We start from the raw sequence: 17,016 nt of genomic DNA, 5'->3' as shown, positions 1-17,016 counted from the left end.
CACCTAACGGTTCAGATTTCTATATGATAAAAACCAAGTTCATGACTTGAAATTTTCACTCGATTTAACTTCAATTAAGCTAATACACACATATTTCAACATCAATATTTCAGCAATTATCTCATAATTTTCAGTTTACACTAGAACAAGAGTCTAAATCCTAGTGTTTGCCAAGTTCTACTAACTTATTAATCACTCACTATGGTGACTTTAATCCTTACAATTATCATGCAAGATTTTGACAAGAAATTGTCTAGGGTTTGTCCCTAAACCTTATATCACTTCCAATTTCATGTTTACAACACACAATTAAGCTCAACACTCGATTTCATTCACATGCAAGAATTTGGGTTGAATCAAAACAACCTAATTTGACATACCTTATGACTCCCTTAACGAGGTGATCACGAATCTATGTTCAGATTTCGATTTTAGCTTGGTTTGAGCCTTCAATTTGAGAGTTTGGTGAATGTTAGGGTTTTGAGAGTGGGGGTCGCCCTTCTCCTGCCTTTGATCGACCAGACACCTCAAATGGGGTGTTTGGTTTTGTTTTTATTCATATTAATAATATAAGTTTCAATTTTGTCAACCTAGGCCCCTCCACTCTTATTTAATTTATATCCTTGGCTTTTTAACTCATTCATGTGTTACTACAAGACTCCTAACTAACTGGGTTATTTATCCTAGTTAGCTTATTCTTGTTTATTATACACTTTATAATTCTAATATAAAGTTTCATATTTTCGGGGTGTTACATACACCACGCCAAGTTCTTCATACAGCACTTATGAAGAACCAAAGTTTGAGCTCCCAAAGTCAAGCTTTGGCTGGGATGCCAAACCGTTTGAAACCTACGACACACCACCAACAATTAATCCCGAAGCCGAACGCCTAATACAAACTCTCAAAGATCTAGAACTCTTAATTTATAGATTTCGTGAAAAGGAAGAGGCAATTTGTACTAAAGAGGTAATAATCGAAGAGGTAAAAATAGAAGAACCACAAAACGAAAAAGTCACACATGAACCAAACCAAAAAGAAGGTAAGTCTAAAACTAATGATTTTAAACTAGATCAAAATTTTCAAAAATCGAAGTATCTTCTCATGCTAAGTTTTTAAAAGAGTTAAACACTACTACTAAAATCGAAGAATTAGTAAGCGTCACGTTAAGAAATGATCAAACTTCCTTAATAAAAGATGAATACCATGAACTAAACATAAAACCAGTACCATGTTTTTTTTCAAAACATCTTTGATAATAACGTGCTAATTGATAAAGATCTTTGTGTTAACATAATGCCAAACTATATTTTCGAAAAATTGGGTACTAGTGATTTTTCTCCTCTTAAGATTCATATTATTCTCTCTAACCGAAAAATGATTAATGCCACGAGAATGGTTGAGGATGTCTTAATTCAAACAAACCAAGCGGTAGTACCAACCGACTTTATCATCATAGAGGATAAAACATATGTTGCAAAAGTGCATGGAGTCGCGTGTCATAATCAGTGACCATGATTTGGCTCTCACAAATGTATGTCATAGAGTAATCCTAGGCGCTTCGAAGTGTCTATGCAGGGGCACATCCACCAGAATATTGCAAAATATCATGAGACAAACTTTAATGATTGACAAAGTGGTTGAAAGTCTTTAGTTTCTCGTGTTTAAATTCGTGTTTTTATGTAAATTTTTAGTTCCCAAATGCTCTACTTTGGTATGGTTTGCATTTTGCAGGTTTTGAGTGGTTTAAGGTGTATTTCGGGAGTTAAACGAGGCTTTGGAACGGAGCTAGGAGGCCCGGGATCAAAGAAACGAGAAAATGAGCAATTTTGGGAAGGCATGGCGTCGACGACAAGCCTACAAGTCGTTGCAGACGGCTTATATCTCTTGATGCCTTTATGTCTATAGCATGTAATTATTCATTTTGTATTCATTTCGGTCTTCGTCTAAATGTTTAAAGTTGTTTAAGTTTGACTTTTGTATGTATTGACCATTTCAATTTTAACATCCTCCTGTCGTTTGACTTCGTCCTGGTCTTGTAAACGACATATGATTTCCCGAACAACATCAGGAGTTCTTTGGAACATATGGTATCGTTTAGATTGTTGTTTGTCATTTGGTTAACAACAAACGACGTCAGGGTGTCGCTTAGAAGGAAACAAAATGACATGGCATGTCGTTTGGTTGATGTTTGATGTTGTTTGAACAACTGTGGTTTGTGTATATATACCACAGTTGTCATTTGCATTCTAACACCCTAGAATAGAGACTTTGTGAGCGTTCATTGTAAACCTTGTACCGAAACTCTGTTGAAATCAATATATGAGAACTTTTGAGTATATCCTCTGTATGTATTGGTCATGTGGTGCCATGGTCTGGTGTGTTAACTTGGATTCCGCACATGCTAACATATTTACAAAAAGAAATATTTTGTTCAAAATCAAAGTTTAGACCTACAAGATCTCCGTCGGAAGATCCGCCGGCAACAAGAAACTGTGTCGGAGCCATTATCCTGTCGTAGACACCAATCTTGACCGCCGGCGACCTCCTTAGTTGGTCAACACTACGCAATTGGTCAAAATTGTTGTTTAATTCAGAATTCTTGCAATTAATTATGGAATTTTGAATTATGGGGGTTACTTGTCAATTTGGGGATCATTCTCCATCATTATCTATCATCCTACAACTATCTAATCTTCACACAAGACCGAAATCTTAAGATCGAATGCAAGTGTTCAGGTTTTCTTCATCCGGGTTTCAAGTTCTCGCATCCATGAGTGGCTAACTCTTCAAGTTTCTCCCGATGTTGATTTTGTAACATTCTAGGGTTCTTAATACATTAATTTAGTTTGTGAATCATTGTTACGTTTAAATATTTGAATAATCGTGTTATTCTTGTTTTGTATTCGCGAATTGTCGATAATTTTTTCGCACTATTGACTTTGCGAAATGAATTCGGTTAATTATGCTTTAACAAGAAATAAGGGTTTGTATGTTCTTGAGTAACGAAGCGTATTTTTTTTCCATTCTTGATGTTGGTAATTATTGACACCTAAGCCTTGAAACCTAATCTCATTAATACCAAATTGTGATCTTGATTCTAATTCTAGTCGTGTTAGAGAATCTTAGGGCGTATAACTTTGAATCGGGCGTGAATCTTTTACCAAATATTGTTTTAGTCAAAAATCAAATTCTCACATTGTTAGTTTTAATTGTTAATCTAAATTTTAGTATTGAACACAAACAGTTGGACGTTCCAACACTCTTTCAAATCAAACAAACAAAAGATAAAATTAGCAAGCTTCATAAACCTTTTTCTAATCAACTTAGATAGCGTTTGGTATGCAAGAATTAGTGGTGGAATGGAATGAACTATTACCAGGGAATGAAAAAAAATGTGTTTGGTTGTCAAAGTAATGGAATCACCCATTACATACGACATTCCATTCCCTCAAATTAATTCCATCCACTCCCGTTGTTTCATTCCATTCCATCTCTCATCCTTAATCACCACCACCACCACTCGCCACTTACCCGCCACCACTAACACCCGATGTTGTCACCACCCGCCACCATTGCTACCGCCGCCACCCTCTGCCGCTGACCACCACTACCCGCCACTCACCGTCATCACCACCTACCACTACAGCCTCCGCTGCCACCCTCCGCCGCCGACCGCCACCTCCACCTCCATCGCCGACCACCACCACTTGCACCACCGCCACCGCCGATCACCACCACCACGATCACTGACGTTCTCACTCGTTGTCGCCACCCTCCGCCACCGACCTCTGCTACCACCGACCCTCGCCACCCGTTACCCTCCATTTCCGACATTGTTACTGACCACCAACGCCATCGCTGACCACAACTACCCATTACTGCTGCCACCGACCAACGCCACAACCGACCACTATGACCACCCACCACCACTACCACCATCGGCCCCGCCACCTCCACCGCTGCCACTACCGCCACCGTCCATCGCCGCTGCCGCCCACTACCGCCTCCCATTGCCAATTTTATTTCTTCGTCTTTTCTAGCTTACCAAACAACACAAGGTAATGATTTATTTCATTCCAAAATGGTAACCAAACATAACCAAACAAGGTAATGAGTTATTCCATTCCAAAATGGTAATGATCAATTTCATTCCTTTGTCCATTCTATAACCTCATCCATTCAATTACCTCATACCAAACAAACTTTTAGTTTTTAACACGGACCACAGACTCTTTATGAATTCAACACCTTCTTATCACTCACTATCTGATTAGAGGTACTAAGAAAACACCTTCTCTTTATCTTTAACCGGACCCTTCATCGTAGGTTAATGATGAAGATTGGAGAATATTTAAGTGTTCTTGGGCTTGATTGTTTGAGTCTCCCACACAGGAGATATATAAGTATAACATGCGATTTTGTAATTTTGGTTGTCCGAGCTTGTGAGTCCAAGTTTATGACCATGCGATTTTGAGATATAACATGCAAACAACCATTTTTTATGAGTCTGAGTTTGTGAGCCATGCGAGTTTATAACATGTCCGGGTTTGTGAGCCATGCGATTTTGATATATAACATGCGATTATGACATGTCCGGGTTTGTGTATAACATATGATTTCTAATCACGTACGCATCGTACGTTAATTAAGGCCAATTGTACGATACACTTTTTCTATATATATATATATATATATATATATGTATATATATATGTATATATATATATATATGTGTATATATATATATATATATATATATATATATAGGGTAGGGTTCCAGCGTGAACAACCTCCCAAGAGTGAACTGCGTGAACAGATATGGACCATTAATTTCCTTTTTAGTTGTTAAGGGTAGGATTGTAATTATATAAAAAAATTAGATTTAAATCATTATTTTAATAATTGAATTAAGTTACATCTTTCCTAATTTAAATTAATTATCCACATTATGTTTATTTATTAATAAAATAATTATCAAAACGAACAACAAATCACCAGATTTCAGTTTTAATTTTTATTTCAGATTTCATCACCAGAATTCAAATTTTGATTTTTAAGATCCACGTAACCTTCATATTTCAACGATATACACATGTGTACTTGGATATAAATAGAACGATATACATGTGCACTCAGCATCGTACATATGTGTACAGTAATTCATAGGTGTACATCAACATTCAATACAAAAAAAATTCTGAAATATCACAAAAACAGACGATATACACATGTGTACATCGCATTAAAAAGAGGGCAAAATCAGAATACACCTGTGTACATCGCATTTAAACAAATATTTATTTTAATAATTGAATTAAGTTACATCTTTCCTAATCCTTGATTTGATTTGTGATAGATTTATGCAATCAATTTAAAAGGATAATTGATTACTTGATTTGTGAGAGATTTATGCAATCAATTTAAGATTGAAATTACACATATACCCTTTTTGTATTTAATTAAATGAAAAAAATTAACCAAATAATTACCATCATGCCACTCACTTTAATCTCAAGATCATAAAAATCAAGGGCACAGATCAGTTCACGCAGTTCACTCTTGGAATTTTGTTCACGTTTGAACCTAATCCTATATATATATATATATATATATATATATATATATATATATATATATATATATAGGGGAAGGTTCATTTGAGAAGAAAATTTTATTAAGAATAAAAAGAACAAAAGGGTACAATTGTAAAACATTAAATCGTTTTTTTTCTCATCTCATTTATTATTATGTTTGACTAATTAATTAGTCATTAAGACTATCATCCTCCACACTAAAAAAATTTGCCTACACACATCAAAAGTTATCCTACACATTTCAAAATTTATCCTACACATATTGAAATTTATCCTACACGTCTCGTAATTTATCCTACACTATATATGCATTTTTATTTTTATTTTTTGAGAAAAATATATATCTTAAAAATAAGTTACAAATTTAATATAGTTAGTTATTAAATATGAAACTACCAATTAATGATGTATGTAAGTTTACCAATATACCCTTATAGTTACATTAAGTACAAATATTAAATGAAGTCTAATGAAGCATTGTTATTGGTTGAAATTTCTTCTTTTTTCTTCTTACAAAGAGTTTCTTCTCATTTGAACTCTCCAATATATATATATATACGAGTAGGAGTTGTGTGGAAAGTCATATTTTCCTAGAAAGTCTAGGAAGCAATAGTATAGTGACATGTGGCAGGGATGTATTTTAACTAGAAGGGCAAACATGTAATTGCATATATTTTTTTTATTTTTGGTAATTATCTCAATTTATATATTTTTGCATGTTTCGTTTTTGTAACTGATTTCTATGCATCAAATTCGGGATTGTAGTTTCTTTTCAATCCAAATTTATTCCAAATTCCACGAACACGAAACACACATCTATATATTATAATCCGATCATTCTATTATTCACCAGCAAAGTTCTTATTCTATATTTTTTAAGTCTGAAAGATCATGGCTTCGAACACCCTCGCTGATGGTGGAGATGGTAATTGCAGTTACTTTTTTAGCAGTTTGTCTTGTTTTACTATAACCTTTATTCAAAATATTCAGATTGTTCTTGATGCTGTGTTTTAACAGCAGAGTTATTGAGCTTTAGTAAGTACATAAGATTACACATGGTTTTCCTAATCTTGATGCTGTGTTTTAACAACAGAGGTCACCTTGTTAAAATCCACAGTTGTTTTTTACGAGCAAAACCATCAAGCTTTGTTATTGGTGATGTGTTTTAACAGTCATACAGATTCTTATTGCCTGTGTTTTAACCGTATTGTGTTTAACAAGTTTCCTGTTGTAACAGATATTGAGGTTGTAGTCAACGTTTTATATAAATCATCTGAATGTTGTCTTTTAAATAGTGTTGTGTTTTAACAGTTATTGAGTCTGAAGACAATTTTTTTTTAATGTTCCAAATTGGATGTTGTGTTTTTTAAAGTAATGTGTTTTACTAGTTATGTGTTCTAATTTAGTTTCTCATTGAATGATGTGTTCTAAATGTACTGTGTTTTACTAGTTATGTGTTCTAATGTAGTTTCTTATTGAATGATGTGTTCTAAATGTACTGTGTTCTACTAGTTACGTGTTCTTATTGGATGTTGTGTTTTAAAAGTAATGTGTTTTACTAGTTATGAGTTCTTTTTTGTAGTTTCTTATTAAATGATGTTTTTTAACTGTAATGTGTTTTACCAATTAGGTGTTTCAACAGATGCTGAGGTTGTGGCAAACCATCATCATGTTATTGGTGTTGTGTTTTAACAGTCATACATGTTCAGGGTGTTTTTGTTCATTGTTTCACATGAGTTGGATGATGGTTTGTAGTCCGAAGGTCACCCCTTTTTTACATAGTTGAATGGTGTGTTCTAAATTCCATAGTTGCAGTTTTTTGTTCATGTTTATTTAAACTCTTTATGTGTAAACATCAGTTTGTTATATGTGATGTGTTTTCAACAGTTGTTGAGTTTGATGTGAATGTTTTTTTATAGGTTCACCTTTTATCATTGAATCGCTGTTTTTTAAATTGCATTATGTTTGGTTAGTAATGTGTTTTATACCCTTTTTTTGTCATGTGTTGTAGATGCACCTAATTACCAATTACGTGGTGTTGAACAAGTTTCTCCAAACACTGGAACGAAGAGATATATTCCGGATTCACCCTCTTCGTTGACGCCAGCAGAGGGAATGTTATTCGACACAGTTGATGACGCATATAACTTTTATAAAACTTACGCAGAAGCGGGAGGTTGGACTGTAAGGAAGGGCACACAGCACGAGAACCGTGGTATTGTTATAAACAAGTACTTTTTCTGTTCAAAGGAGGGTCAAAAAGACTTTCGACCAGTTGATACTTTAGTTGAACAGCCGTCCGATAGGTGGGTACGTAGGGTACCATCCAAAAGGACCGGATGCCAGGCTGCGATCAGAATAAAACTTACCGATGCTAAGAAGTATTTGCTTTATCATTTTATAGAGGCGCACAACCACGATTTTGTGCATGAAGAAGATTTACATCTTCTCAAGGAAAACAGGGGTATTAATCGTGCACACGAAGAGATGATAAACAAGATGTCACATCTCAACATCGGGCCTGTTTGTGCATTTAACATTATGAAGGAAGTGTATGGTGGGTTCGACAAAGTCGGTGCTACCAAAGTCGATTTTAAAAATTTCAAGAAAGAGTTAAATCTTTTTATCGGAGAGTTTGATGCGGAAATGTTTGTCAAGCGTCTGATGAGGAAAAAGGAGTTTTTACCGAACTTCTCTTGTGAATATGAAACCACAGACGAAGGTGTGTTGAAGTGCATTTTTTGGGCCGACGAGGATATGAAGAGAAATTATTATATGTTTGGGGACGTTATATCATTTGATGCTACATACAAGCGTAACAAGTAACGATGAGTTTATTTTTTTACATATTCATTGTGTTTTAAATCTTACTGTGTTATAAATACATCATGATTTTTTTTTCATCGCTGATTGTGTGTTTTTTTAAAGGTATAACATGATGTTTGTCCCTTTCACTGGGATTGATAATCATAATAGGAACGTGACACTTGGTGCTGCAATTCTCGGTTCGGAAACGGCAGAGACGTATAGCTGGTTACTTAGGGCGATCAAGAACGCATACGGGTACGCGCCTCCTGTAATCGTTACTGACCAAGACCCTGCGATGAAAAGGGCTATAGCTGATGTTTGGCCTGAGTCGAGGCATCGGTTATGTATGTGGCATATCATGGATAAACTCACTACAAAGGTCTGGGTTTTATATGGCAGGGTTTTATTTTTTTTATTTTTGTGTGATTTGTTCTGTGTTTTAAAAATTTTTCTTTTTTTTTTGTCATTCACGATACAATGTGCCATTTTAGGTCGGGGCTGCCCTATGTTCAAATACAGATTTCAGGAAAAGATTGTCTGCAGTTGTTTGGACTGATTCTCTATTGCCCGAAGCTTTTGAGGCTGAATGGGCCGCTATTATTCATGATTTCGGTTTAACCGACCATGAATGGCTGACGTATATATATGGGCTACGTGAATCATGGATTCCAGCTTACTATCGTGAAGAAGAAATGTCTGGTCTTATGCGGACATCATCTAGGTCCGAAAGCGAGAATCACTTTTTTGGAAAAATTAGCAATCCAAAGTGCACGTTGGTTGAATTTCTTAGCCACTTTGATACGGCTATTGAAGCGCAAAGGCATGAGCACCGAAAAAACGATCATGACACTCGATACACCAACCCTGGAGAGTGGAGTGATTTTGTTCTCGAGAAGCAAGCAGCTCAAATATATACTAGAACTTTATTTTTGGATGTTCAACTCGAGATTCAACATGCTATTCATCGTTGTACGAGTGTCAGATTAGATCACGTCGGTGATTTCATTAAGTTTTTTATAAAGGATCTCGATCAGCCATGTTCTTCGTTCTTCGAGGTGATTGTTTATTTTTCTTTATGTGTTCTTATTTTTTGTTTATTATTTATTTGTTTATGAACTGTGTTTTATTGATATTAAATGTTACAGGTTATGATACGCGAGGAGGATGTTACTGTTAAGTGTATCTGCAACAGGTTTGAGCAGTTTGGGCTGTTGTGTAGTCACATTTTTTGCGTGTTACGGATTCTTGATATAAGGGAGTTTCCTAAACAATATATATTGAGGCGTTGGACGCGTGAAGCTGTTCCAAATAGTTCCCCCGGGTCCATTCTTACGGATGGTGGAGATCCAGATCGTAGTGACGAGGTTAACCGGTGTGTTCGGGAGATTAGTCACGCAACGGAGTATGTCGTGAACAAGTTGATTTCAAATTTTGATAAGTTGTCTGATTTTCGAGACCATATCAAGCAGTTTATGTCAGTCGCGGATGAAGCTCAAATAAATGCACCTCCCAAGACACGACGTAATCGATTTGCTGAACTGCTAGGAGTTGCTCCGGAGAGCACGACCACTATCCGTGTTCCAGTTGGTACCAGGTTCAAGGGCTGTGGTTCTCATAAACGCCTTAAATCTCAAAAGGAGCGAGCCATAAGTCAGTCTGGAAGTAAACGTCGTCAATGTTCATTATGTAAAAAATACGGTCATAACAGAGTAACGTGCTGGAAATACACCGTGGCTGGGGCTGAGGCAGGTTCTTCGCGGAATGCTGGAGGTAATGAAGACACAATTCCTGAAGGAGATGCAGCTATGGTTGTTCAAGGTGATGGTACTGGATTGAACGATGATGATGATGATGTGTTTTACACATCTCGAAACGATGCAGATATGGACGATGAGGAGATGGCATAGTAGGATCTTTTTTTTATCAATATTCTAAGTATTTTGCTGAACTATCCGTTTTTCAGTTTTATTTTTTTATCGTATGTTTGTTTTGGGATTTGGTTTTGGTGAATTTAAGACTGATTTGTATTCGACATTTTATGAAAATCGTTGCTTTTGTGTTTTAGTTTTAAGCTCTTTATTTAGTAGCCATCTGTGTTTTACGGGATTCTTGATTTGTTAGTGGCTTTGGCATATTGTTTACTTCGTTAAAAATGTGTTTTAAACGTGTTTTAATCCATAAAGTGCAGTTTTCAACTGTGTCTTAAGTACTCACTTTGTTCCAGAGTAACGAGCATACTTTTTAAATGTTAATGTGTTTTACTAGCCATATGTGTTTTATACGATTTCTGATTTGTTCGTGGTTTTGGGCATACTGGTTACTGTGCACCAAAGTGTTTTACATGTGGTTTTAACTATAAAGTGCAGTCTTTCAACTGTGTTTTAAGTATTAACTTTGTTCCAGACAAAACACAAGCCTTTTAAATGTTAATGTGTTTTAACATTTTTAATTTGGATTATGTTCCTTAGAATCCATCCGCCTGTTATACGTAATGTGTTTTCACAGATATTCGAACCTGAAGTCATTCTTTTTTATACTTGAAGGTTTTTGTAAACTATTTAGTTTCTTTTATTGATGTTAAAGTGCTTTAACTTTGTTTTAATATGTGTTTTCACAGATATTCGAAGTTGAAGTCAATCTTTTTAATACTTGAAGGTTTTTGTAAACTCTTTAGTTTCTGTATTGATATTAATGTGTTTTAAGTTTGTTTTAAGGTATAGATACTTGATGACATAGATAGGTTGGTTCCCAGATCACATTATTGGCACTGTGTTTTAAGTATCTAGACTGTGTTTTAATAGGTCATAGAACTGTATGTCCTTTGTAGATTGAAACAAAGTAATAATATAGCCATAAATTCACAAGGTTGAAGAGGTTCAAAGTTAACATATTCGTACTTGTTAAAGTCACTGAGATAACTGAACAAAACGGTTAAACTGGGTTTTAAGAAAATCAGTGCACAATACGTCAACAAACTACCGCTAACAAAGTTTTTTTTTTCGAGAACATGTCATTTTAAGCTAGTTATCCAATCTTGCAAGGATTGTGTCATAGGCTTTTGCTTCTAGCCTCTTTTTTTCATCCGCCGTCAACTTGTTATATTTAGCAACCTCAGCTTTAACAAAACCTCTGTACTCGTTTCCTTCACTTAGGAGCATCTTCGTAATGTACTTACGCCGCAGATCATCAATCTCTTTGCTCTGCTTGTATGAAATCTCACCCGCATCAGTGCACTCATTTGAGAATCCGCATTCCCAACCTTTTCCAGATACGCCCTTGTATGTTTCCATATGGCGCATCAGGAAGACGCCACAATCGATTACATTATTTTTTGTATGCCATGGCATTTCCAATCGTACCGGCTCAACTTTATCGATCACCCCGCCCGCCGGATGCCCATTTTTTTTCCAAGTACACCGATAAAGCATCACGCTGCACGATAAACAGTTTAAATCAGCGCTTGTGTTTTAAACTGAATGCATTAAAATGATCAACGTAATTAACAAAGAGATAAATTTAAAGTTCTGAATCAGTGTGTTTTAAGCTCTTAATACCGTTATTATGTATAGGCACAATACTGTAGTAAAGTAATAAAGTAATACACATGTAGAGGCACAATACAACGTAGAATTAAGTAACAGTGTGTTTTAATTTAATATTATATGTTATTATGTTTTACACTGTGTTTTAAACATTCACTAGTGCTGATAACGTATCATTCATTTTATCAACTGTGTTTTAGCACATTAAACTTATAATTCTCATGAAGTGGGTTTTAACACATTAAGTAACAGTTTAAGTAACAGTTTAATGTGTTTTAACACATTAAACTTATAATATCATCATTTAGAGTCATTTTATTATCACATGTGTTTTAACATCAAACCTTATTCATCTATCCGAACACCTTTTGTAAACATTTTTTTTGCAGTTTTTAATTTTTGTGTTTATAAAAAAATTGTAATCAAATGGCATGCATTTATATAACACAGGACTTTTGTATTTTATATATAGACGGGCGTACCAATTTTTCCGGCCTTTTTTTGTATTTCGCTTGCATTGAGACATCCTTAGCGCTGTTGTCCAAAACTTCTACCTTCATGTCCCTTAAATTAAAGCATACACAATAGAAATGAGCTTCGTGTAAGACTGGTACAAAGATGAGGGCATGTTCAGGTATCTTTTTGACATCAGCTGAAACTAAAACCGGTTCCATGTTGTCTCCGAACGTTTTTGCTCTTGATTTTGCATTTTTAATGTAGTCGTCTTCATTCTGCATTTCAAATTAATCGTGTTAAACAATATTACTAAAGTTGACAACTTAAATTGCAATTCCAATATGATCAGCCTTACCAACATATTTACTGAACAGAACAGGCGTGCGATGCTCCCCTTTAGCTTGAATTTTTCTTCGTAATTCAACAAATCCGCCCACGCGCTTATTACCAATATGTGCACCTCGATTCCCGGCAATAATGATTCGAGCGGAGATCTCATCACCGGCACTCCTTTCTTAGTTCTAAAGACAACATCCCTAATGTATACAAATGTGTTTTATTAAATGTGTTACAATTTATTCATCAGAACCAGTTTCAAACTATTGTGTGAAAATATTATTTGTAGAAACATTCTTAAATTAAAGTGCATGTTGATAACATACCACATTGATCCCCAGGCTGAGAACATGTATGAGCTGACGGAGAGCTCAGCGTTTTCAAGCTTTGCCTTAATCGACACTGCCCGCTTCACGTAAGGAGACCTTAGAGCATCGGTCAACTCTGTTTGTCTTTCCGGTCTTATTTTCGGCTTTCCAAGGTCCAGATCGTGTATAAGCTGCCCACGTCTAATCGTATATTCGTACTCCTCCTGTGTTTTCTGAGAGATTGGTGTGACGGCGAGTGCGGTCTTCTCCATTTCTTCAACCTGAGTCTTCTGTGCGGGCGGCTCAATTACTGCAAGCCGAGTCGTCTGTGTGGTTGTCTTGTCAACCGTCTTGCATACCTCTTCTGCCAATGAAGGTGTCCACTGCGACAACTGTAACATATCCAAATTCTCCTTATTTGCCTCTTTTTCCGGTGTTTTATCATCAGGAGTTTGTGGCTGTTTGGTTGTCGTACACGTTGATCCGACCTTTTTCAACTTATCTGTCCACAATTTGTGTACTTCTTTGATTTTTTCACTTTGGGGTACAATTGGAAACCTTCTGTAAAAGTGTCGGTTATCCTTTTTACACATTCGTCGAATTGATTCAAGAACACCTCCAACATTCCCGCATGTACCTGAATTACATCATACACACTTTATTATATTCTTATTTCTCCAATTATGCAACGTGTTTTTACCAGAGTTATAATGTGTTTTTTCCTATCAATATTTGTGGTTCTTTTTTAATTTTTTTTTGTTATTTGTGTTTTACCTACCAGCAGTGTGTTTTAGCAATCAGAAGGTGTATTAAATCAGCATTTGTGCTAGTTCCTAATCCTGCAATATGTTTTTACCATTATTAAAGTGTTTTACCATTTTGGAAAATGATATTTACCAATCATTAGTTTGTTTTTTTATTATGCTCATCAGTATTCTGTTTTACCAATAAATAGTGTGTTTTAATAATTCCAGATTCAGTTTTTTGGTATTCTGAATGTGTTTTTTAGCAAACAGAATGTGTGTTTTAAATGATCAGGCTGTTAAACCTGTAATGTGTTTTACCATTCTTAAAGTGTTTTACCATATTGAAAAATGATATTTATAAATCATTATTTGGTTTTTATATTTTTTCCATCATTATTCTGTTTTAACATTTAGCAGTGTGTTTTACTAATACCAAATATGGTTTTTAGGTATTATGATTGTGTTTTAAGATGTTAAGTGTAAATACTTGGAAAATTAAAAGATTACCTCGTCGCTTTGTGTCGCTGGTGTCGATCCATATTGAGATGCCATAGATGAGCTAATTCCCGGCTGACTTTGTTGTGTTTGTCCCCACTCGCCGGTTTCTCGGTAGTATCTTTCTATATCAGATGTATCTATAAAAGGCACTCGTTCCTGGCCAGCTTCTTCATTCATGCAATCTGCGAAATCGGTATGGAAACCCGCATTAACCGGGATTTCATCTACAACACGCGCATTTTCCGGGCCACTTTCATTACAAATTTTCTTCTTCCCAGCTTCTCCGGCTTTCGGCAGTTGCCTTTCAGTCTGTTTTTTTTTCGGTACCGGTGAGACCGGAGGTTTACCATGTGTTTTACCGGCCGGCTTCACAACAGATTTTTTCCTTTTTTCCGGAACACATTTGGTAATGTGTTTTTCAGCCTTGGGTTCATCTTTTTGCTTTGTTTTCACTACTTCTGCTTCGATGTCATCATCACTCTTTTTTGCAAATGGATACCTTTGTTCCGGTTGCAACTCATACTCTTCCACTAAGATTTGATCTAATCTGACCGAGTCCAACTTTATGCTTACTGCCTCGATATCGTCATCATTGATATCTTCGATGAGATGCGTTGCTCTTTGTTCACCTTCTTTGTATATCTTCTGGTCACGTATCAACGCAGCCTGTAAAAAACCAAATAACGAAACTGACGTCAGATGTGTTTTAAAGTTTTGGTATACTTCAGGTTGTGTTATATCACCTATAATACTGTTTAACTTTTCTTAGAATGTGTGTTGATGGTTTTTATATACATAATGGTCTTCAAAATATGTTTGTGAGTATATCGGTGCATTACCATTTTTTCGAATACAACATTAATGTGTTTTACCAAAAACAGATGTGTTTTAAAGCACATTAATTTTTGTTTTGACTTAGGAAATTACATATGTATTTAGAACATACCACTAGCAATGGCATTGGTCCAAGGAAGGGCTCCTTTGGTGTCCATGCTTCCACCGTTCGATCCAGACATCTGATCATGTACTCACACCAGTTAAAACTTTTGATATCCTTCCCTCGATGCAAGGCTGGTAAAAACTTCATATTAATTGATGAATTCGTAGTTGTCTCTCCCAGAAGTGTGTTGTAGAACAACAAAAAGTTCAACACAAAGATCCGTCCGCTAGGTTGTTGCCCCTTTATGTATGTTTTGAATTGAACAGGCGTCAAGCGTGCATGATCACTTTCGAATTGTCCTTTCCATTCTGCCACAACCTCGTGGAAATCAGCCCTTGCTCCCCCGACTTCCTTTATTTCTTCATTCCCTCTCGGTACTCCGAACACATCGTGCACCAATTCCTCTGTTATTTGAATGTGGTGGCTACCGCAATTCAAGACCCGTGTTTTAGTGTCGTAATTATTTACCAACCACCAACTCAGACTTGAGGGAATCTGACCCATTCGAAAGCTAAGTATTGACCCGAAACCTATGTTTCGGACAACCCCCCGTTGATTTTCGTTCAAAGATTCCACTAACTCCCCCATGTGCTTAAGAGCCAATCGCAAAGTTAGTTTCCCATCAGCAAGTGGTATGTAATTCTTTACCGGTTGTCGCTTCTTGCGTGTTTTAGAGTCTTTGATTGATGTAGCATCTGCGGGTTGTTGTGTTTTCTCAACAACTTGTGGACCCGCACCTGACCTTGTTTTTTTCCAAGGTGGGTTGTCAAAATCATCATCAGAATCGTCTATTGTCGTACCTGACAAAACACCAATATACCAAGCCGGTCAGCAAGTCAGTCTTTTAAGTATCTGAAATTTAGTTCTTAATATTAAGTTTACCGTGTGCTACTTCTTTAATCGGCTTAACTGTTTGTACATTCGCAGCTTTCTTTTCATCCGGTATGATTCCAGCCTTTTTGTGCTTCCTCTTCTTACCGGTATTGTTTCCCTTTTTGATTGTGTCGGCTGATTTAAAGCCCATAAAATTTGTTAGTATTATGCTGTTGTGTTTTAACTCATTAAACATATGGTTTCACGTTTGTTCATTTAACTTACATATGGGAATTTCACTTTTTTCGTTTGGTTCCGACTGTAATACGACATTTTTATCCATTACGTTCGGAAAGAGATGTGCAATGTCAGACAGAAGGGTACCGGCAGGCGGTTGTTGTGTGGACGATACTTTGTTGTCTATTGTTTCTTTATGTTTTTTAACACGCTCAACTGTTTGTAACAAAAAATAACACAACTGATCAGACAGGTGGCCATATAAGTTACCCACCCCCCCCCCCCACACCCTTAACTGCCACAACTAACCGTACCTGTAAAGGTGATCCTTCTTCTGTGTCTGATTCATCCAGTATTATTGGCTTGTCCGGTGGGTTTCCGGGTACCCTTGAAAGCCATTTTCCTTTTATTCTCTCACTTTTTCTCCGTTTGACTGAAAACACATCTTTATTATTTATAAAACACATTTCTACTGCCTTATCTAATAAATTAACCTTAAAACAAAGCATGTTCACCGTAAACTTATAACCAAAATGACCTTAAAACACATATGCTTTACGCACACCTCTAATAAAAAACCCATTAACAAAAACAGTTTTTGGATAACACATCATTAACCTAACCGTAAAACACAACATGCTAAAACATTCCAATAAAACACATCTTGTTCAAAACGTGTAAATCAAACATATTTTTTACGAAAAAAGCACTTACAGGCTGACAGTAAAACACATC

At 35.9% G+C, this 17,016-nt stretch overlaps 2 protein-coding genes across 2 annotated transcripts; one reads left to right on the top strand and one right to left on the bottom strand.

Annotated features, from left to right (window-relative positions):
- The first annotated feature begins 7,429 nt into the window (after positions 1-7,429).
- LOC110865258 (protein FAR1-RELATED SEQUENCE 5-like) lies at positions 7,430-10,464 on the top strand. The gene is made up of 5 exons (XM_022114494.2): positions 7,430-7,516; positions 7,609-8,419; positions 8,526-8,784; positions 8,897-9,460; positions 9,551-10,464. Exons 2-5 carry the CDS (start codon positions 7,713-7,715, stop codon positions 10,310-10,312), a joined length of 2,292 nt encoding a protein of 763 aa, XP_021970186.1. The 5' UTR covers positions 7,430-7,516; positions 7,609-7,712; the 3' UTR covers positions 10,313-10,464.
- A 1,310-nt stretch (positions 10,465-11,774) lies between these two features.
- Positions 11,775-16,748, bottom strand: LOC118479547. Its single transcript, XM_035974113.1, has 10 exons — positions 16,571-16,748; positions 16,330-16,497; positions 16,114-16,239; positions 15,238-16,031; positions 14,301-14,957; positions 13,586-13,684; positions 13,066-13,505; positions 12,759-12,939; positions 12,430-12,678; positions 11,775-11,837 (listed from the first exon to the last, which is right to left on the bottom strand). Exons 1-10 carry the CDS (start codon positions 16,746-16,748, stop codon positions 11,775-11,777), a joined length of 2,955 nt encoding a protein of 984 aa, XP_035830006.1.
- Positions 16,749-17,016: the final 268 nt, after the last annotated feature.

The sequence above is a fragment of the Helianthus annuus genome, chromosome 6 (assembly GCF_002127325.2).
Source record: "Helianthus annuus cultivar XRQ/B chromosome 6, HanXRQr2.0-SUNRISE, whole genome shotgun sequence".
In the NCBI taxonomy this organism is placed as follows: domain Eukaryota; kingdom Viridiplantae; phylum Streptophyta; class Magnoliopsida; order Asterales; family Asteraceae; genus Helianthus; species Helianthus annuus.
This window is presented reverse-complemented; position numbering and strand designations above follow the sequence as displayed.

Coding starts and splice junctions, on each gene's coding strand:
- LOC118479547 (XM_035974113.1), bottom strand. CDS start 16,748: ATGTGTTTTATAAATAATAAAGATGTGTTTTCAGTCAAACGGAGAAAA. Junction 16,498..16,570: donor GTTAGTTGTGGCAGTTAAGG/GTGTGGGGGGGG, acceptor TGTTACAAACAG/TTGAGCGTGTTAAAAAACAT. Junction 11,838..12,429: donor AAAAAAGGCCGGAAAAATTG/GTACGCCCGTCT, acceptor TTTATCGTGCAG/CGTGATGCTTTATCGGTGTA.
- LOC110865258 (XM_022114494.2), top strand. CDS start 7,713: ATGTTATTCGACACAGTTGATGACGCATATAACTTTTATAAAACTTAC. Junction 8,420..8,525: donor GCTACATACAAGCGTAACAA/GTAACGATGAGT, acceptor GTTTTTTTAAAG/GTATAACATGATGTTTGTCC. Junction 9,461..9,550: donor CATGTTCTTCGTTCTTCGAG/GTGATTGTTTAT, acceptor TAAATGTTACAG/GTTATGATACGCGAGGAGGA.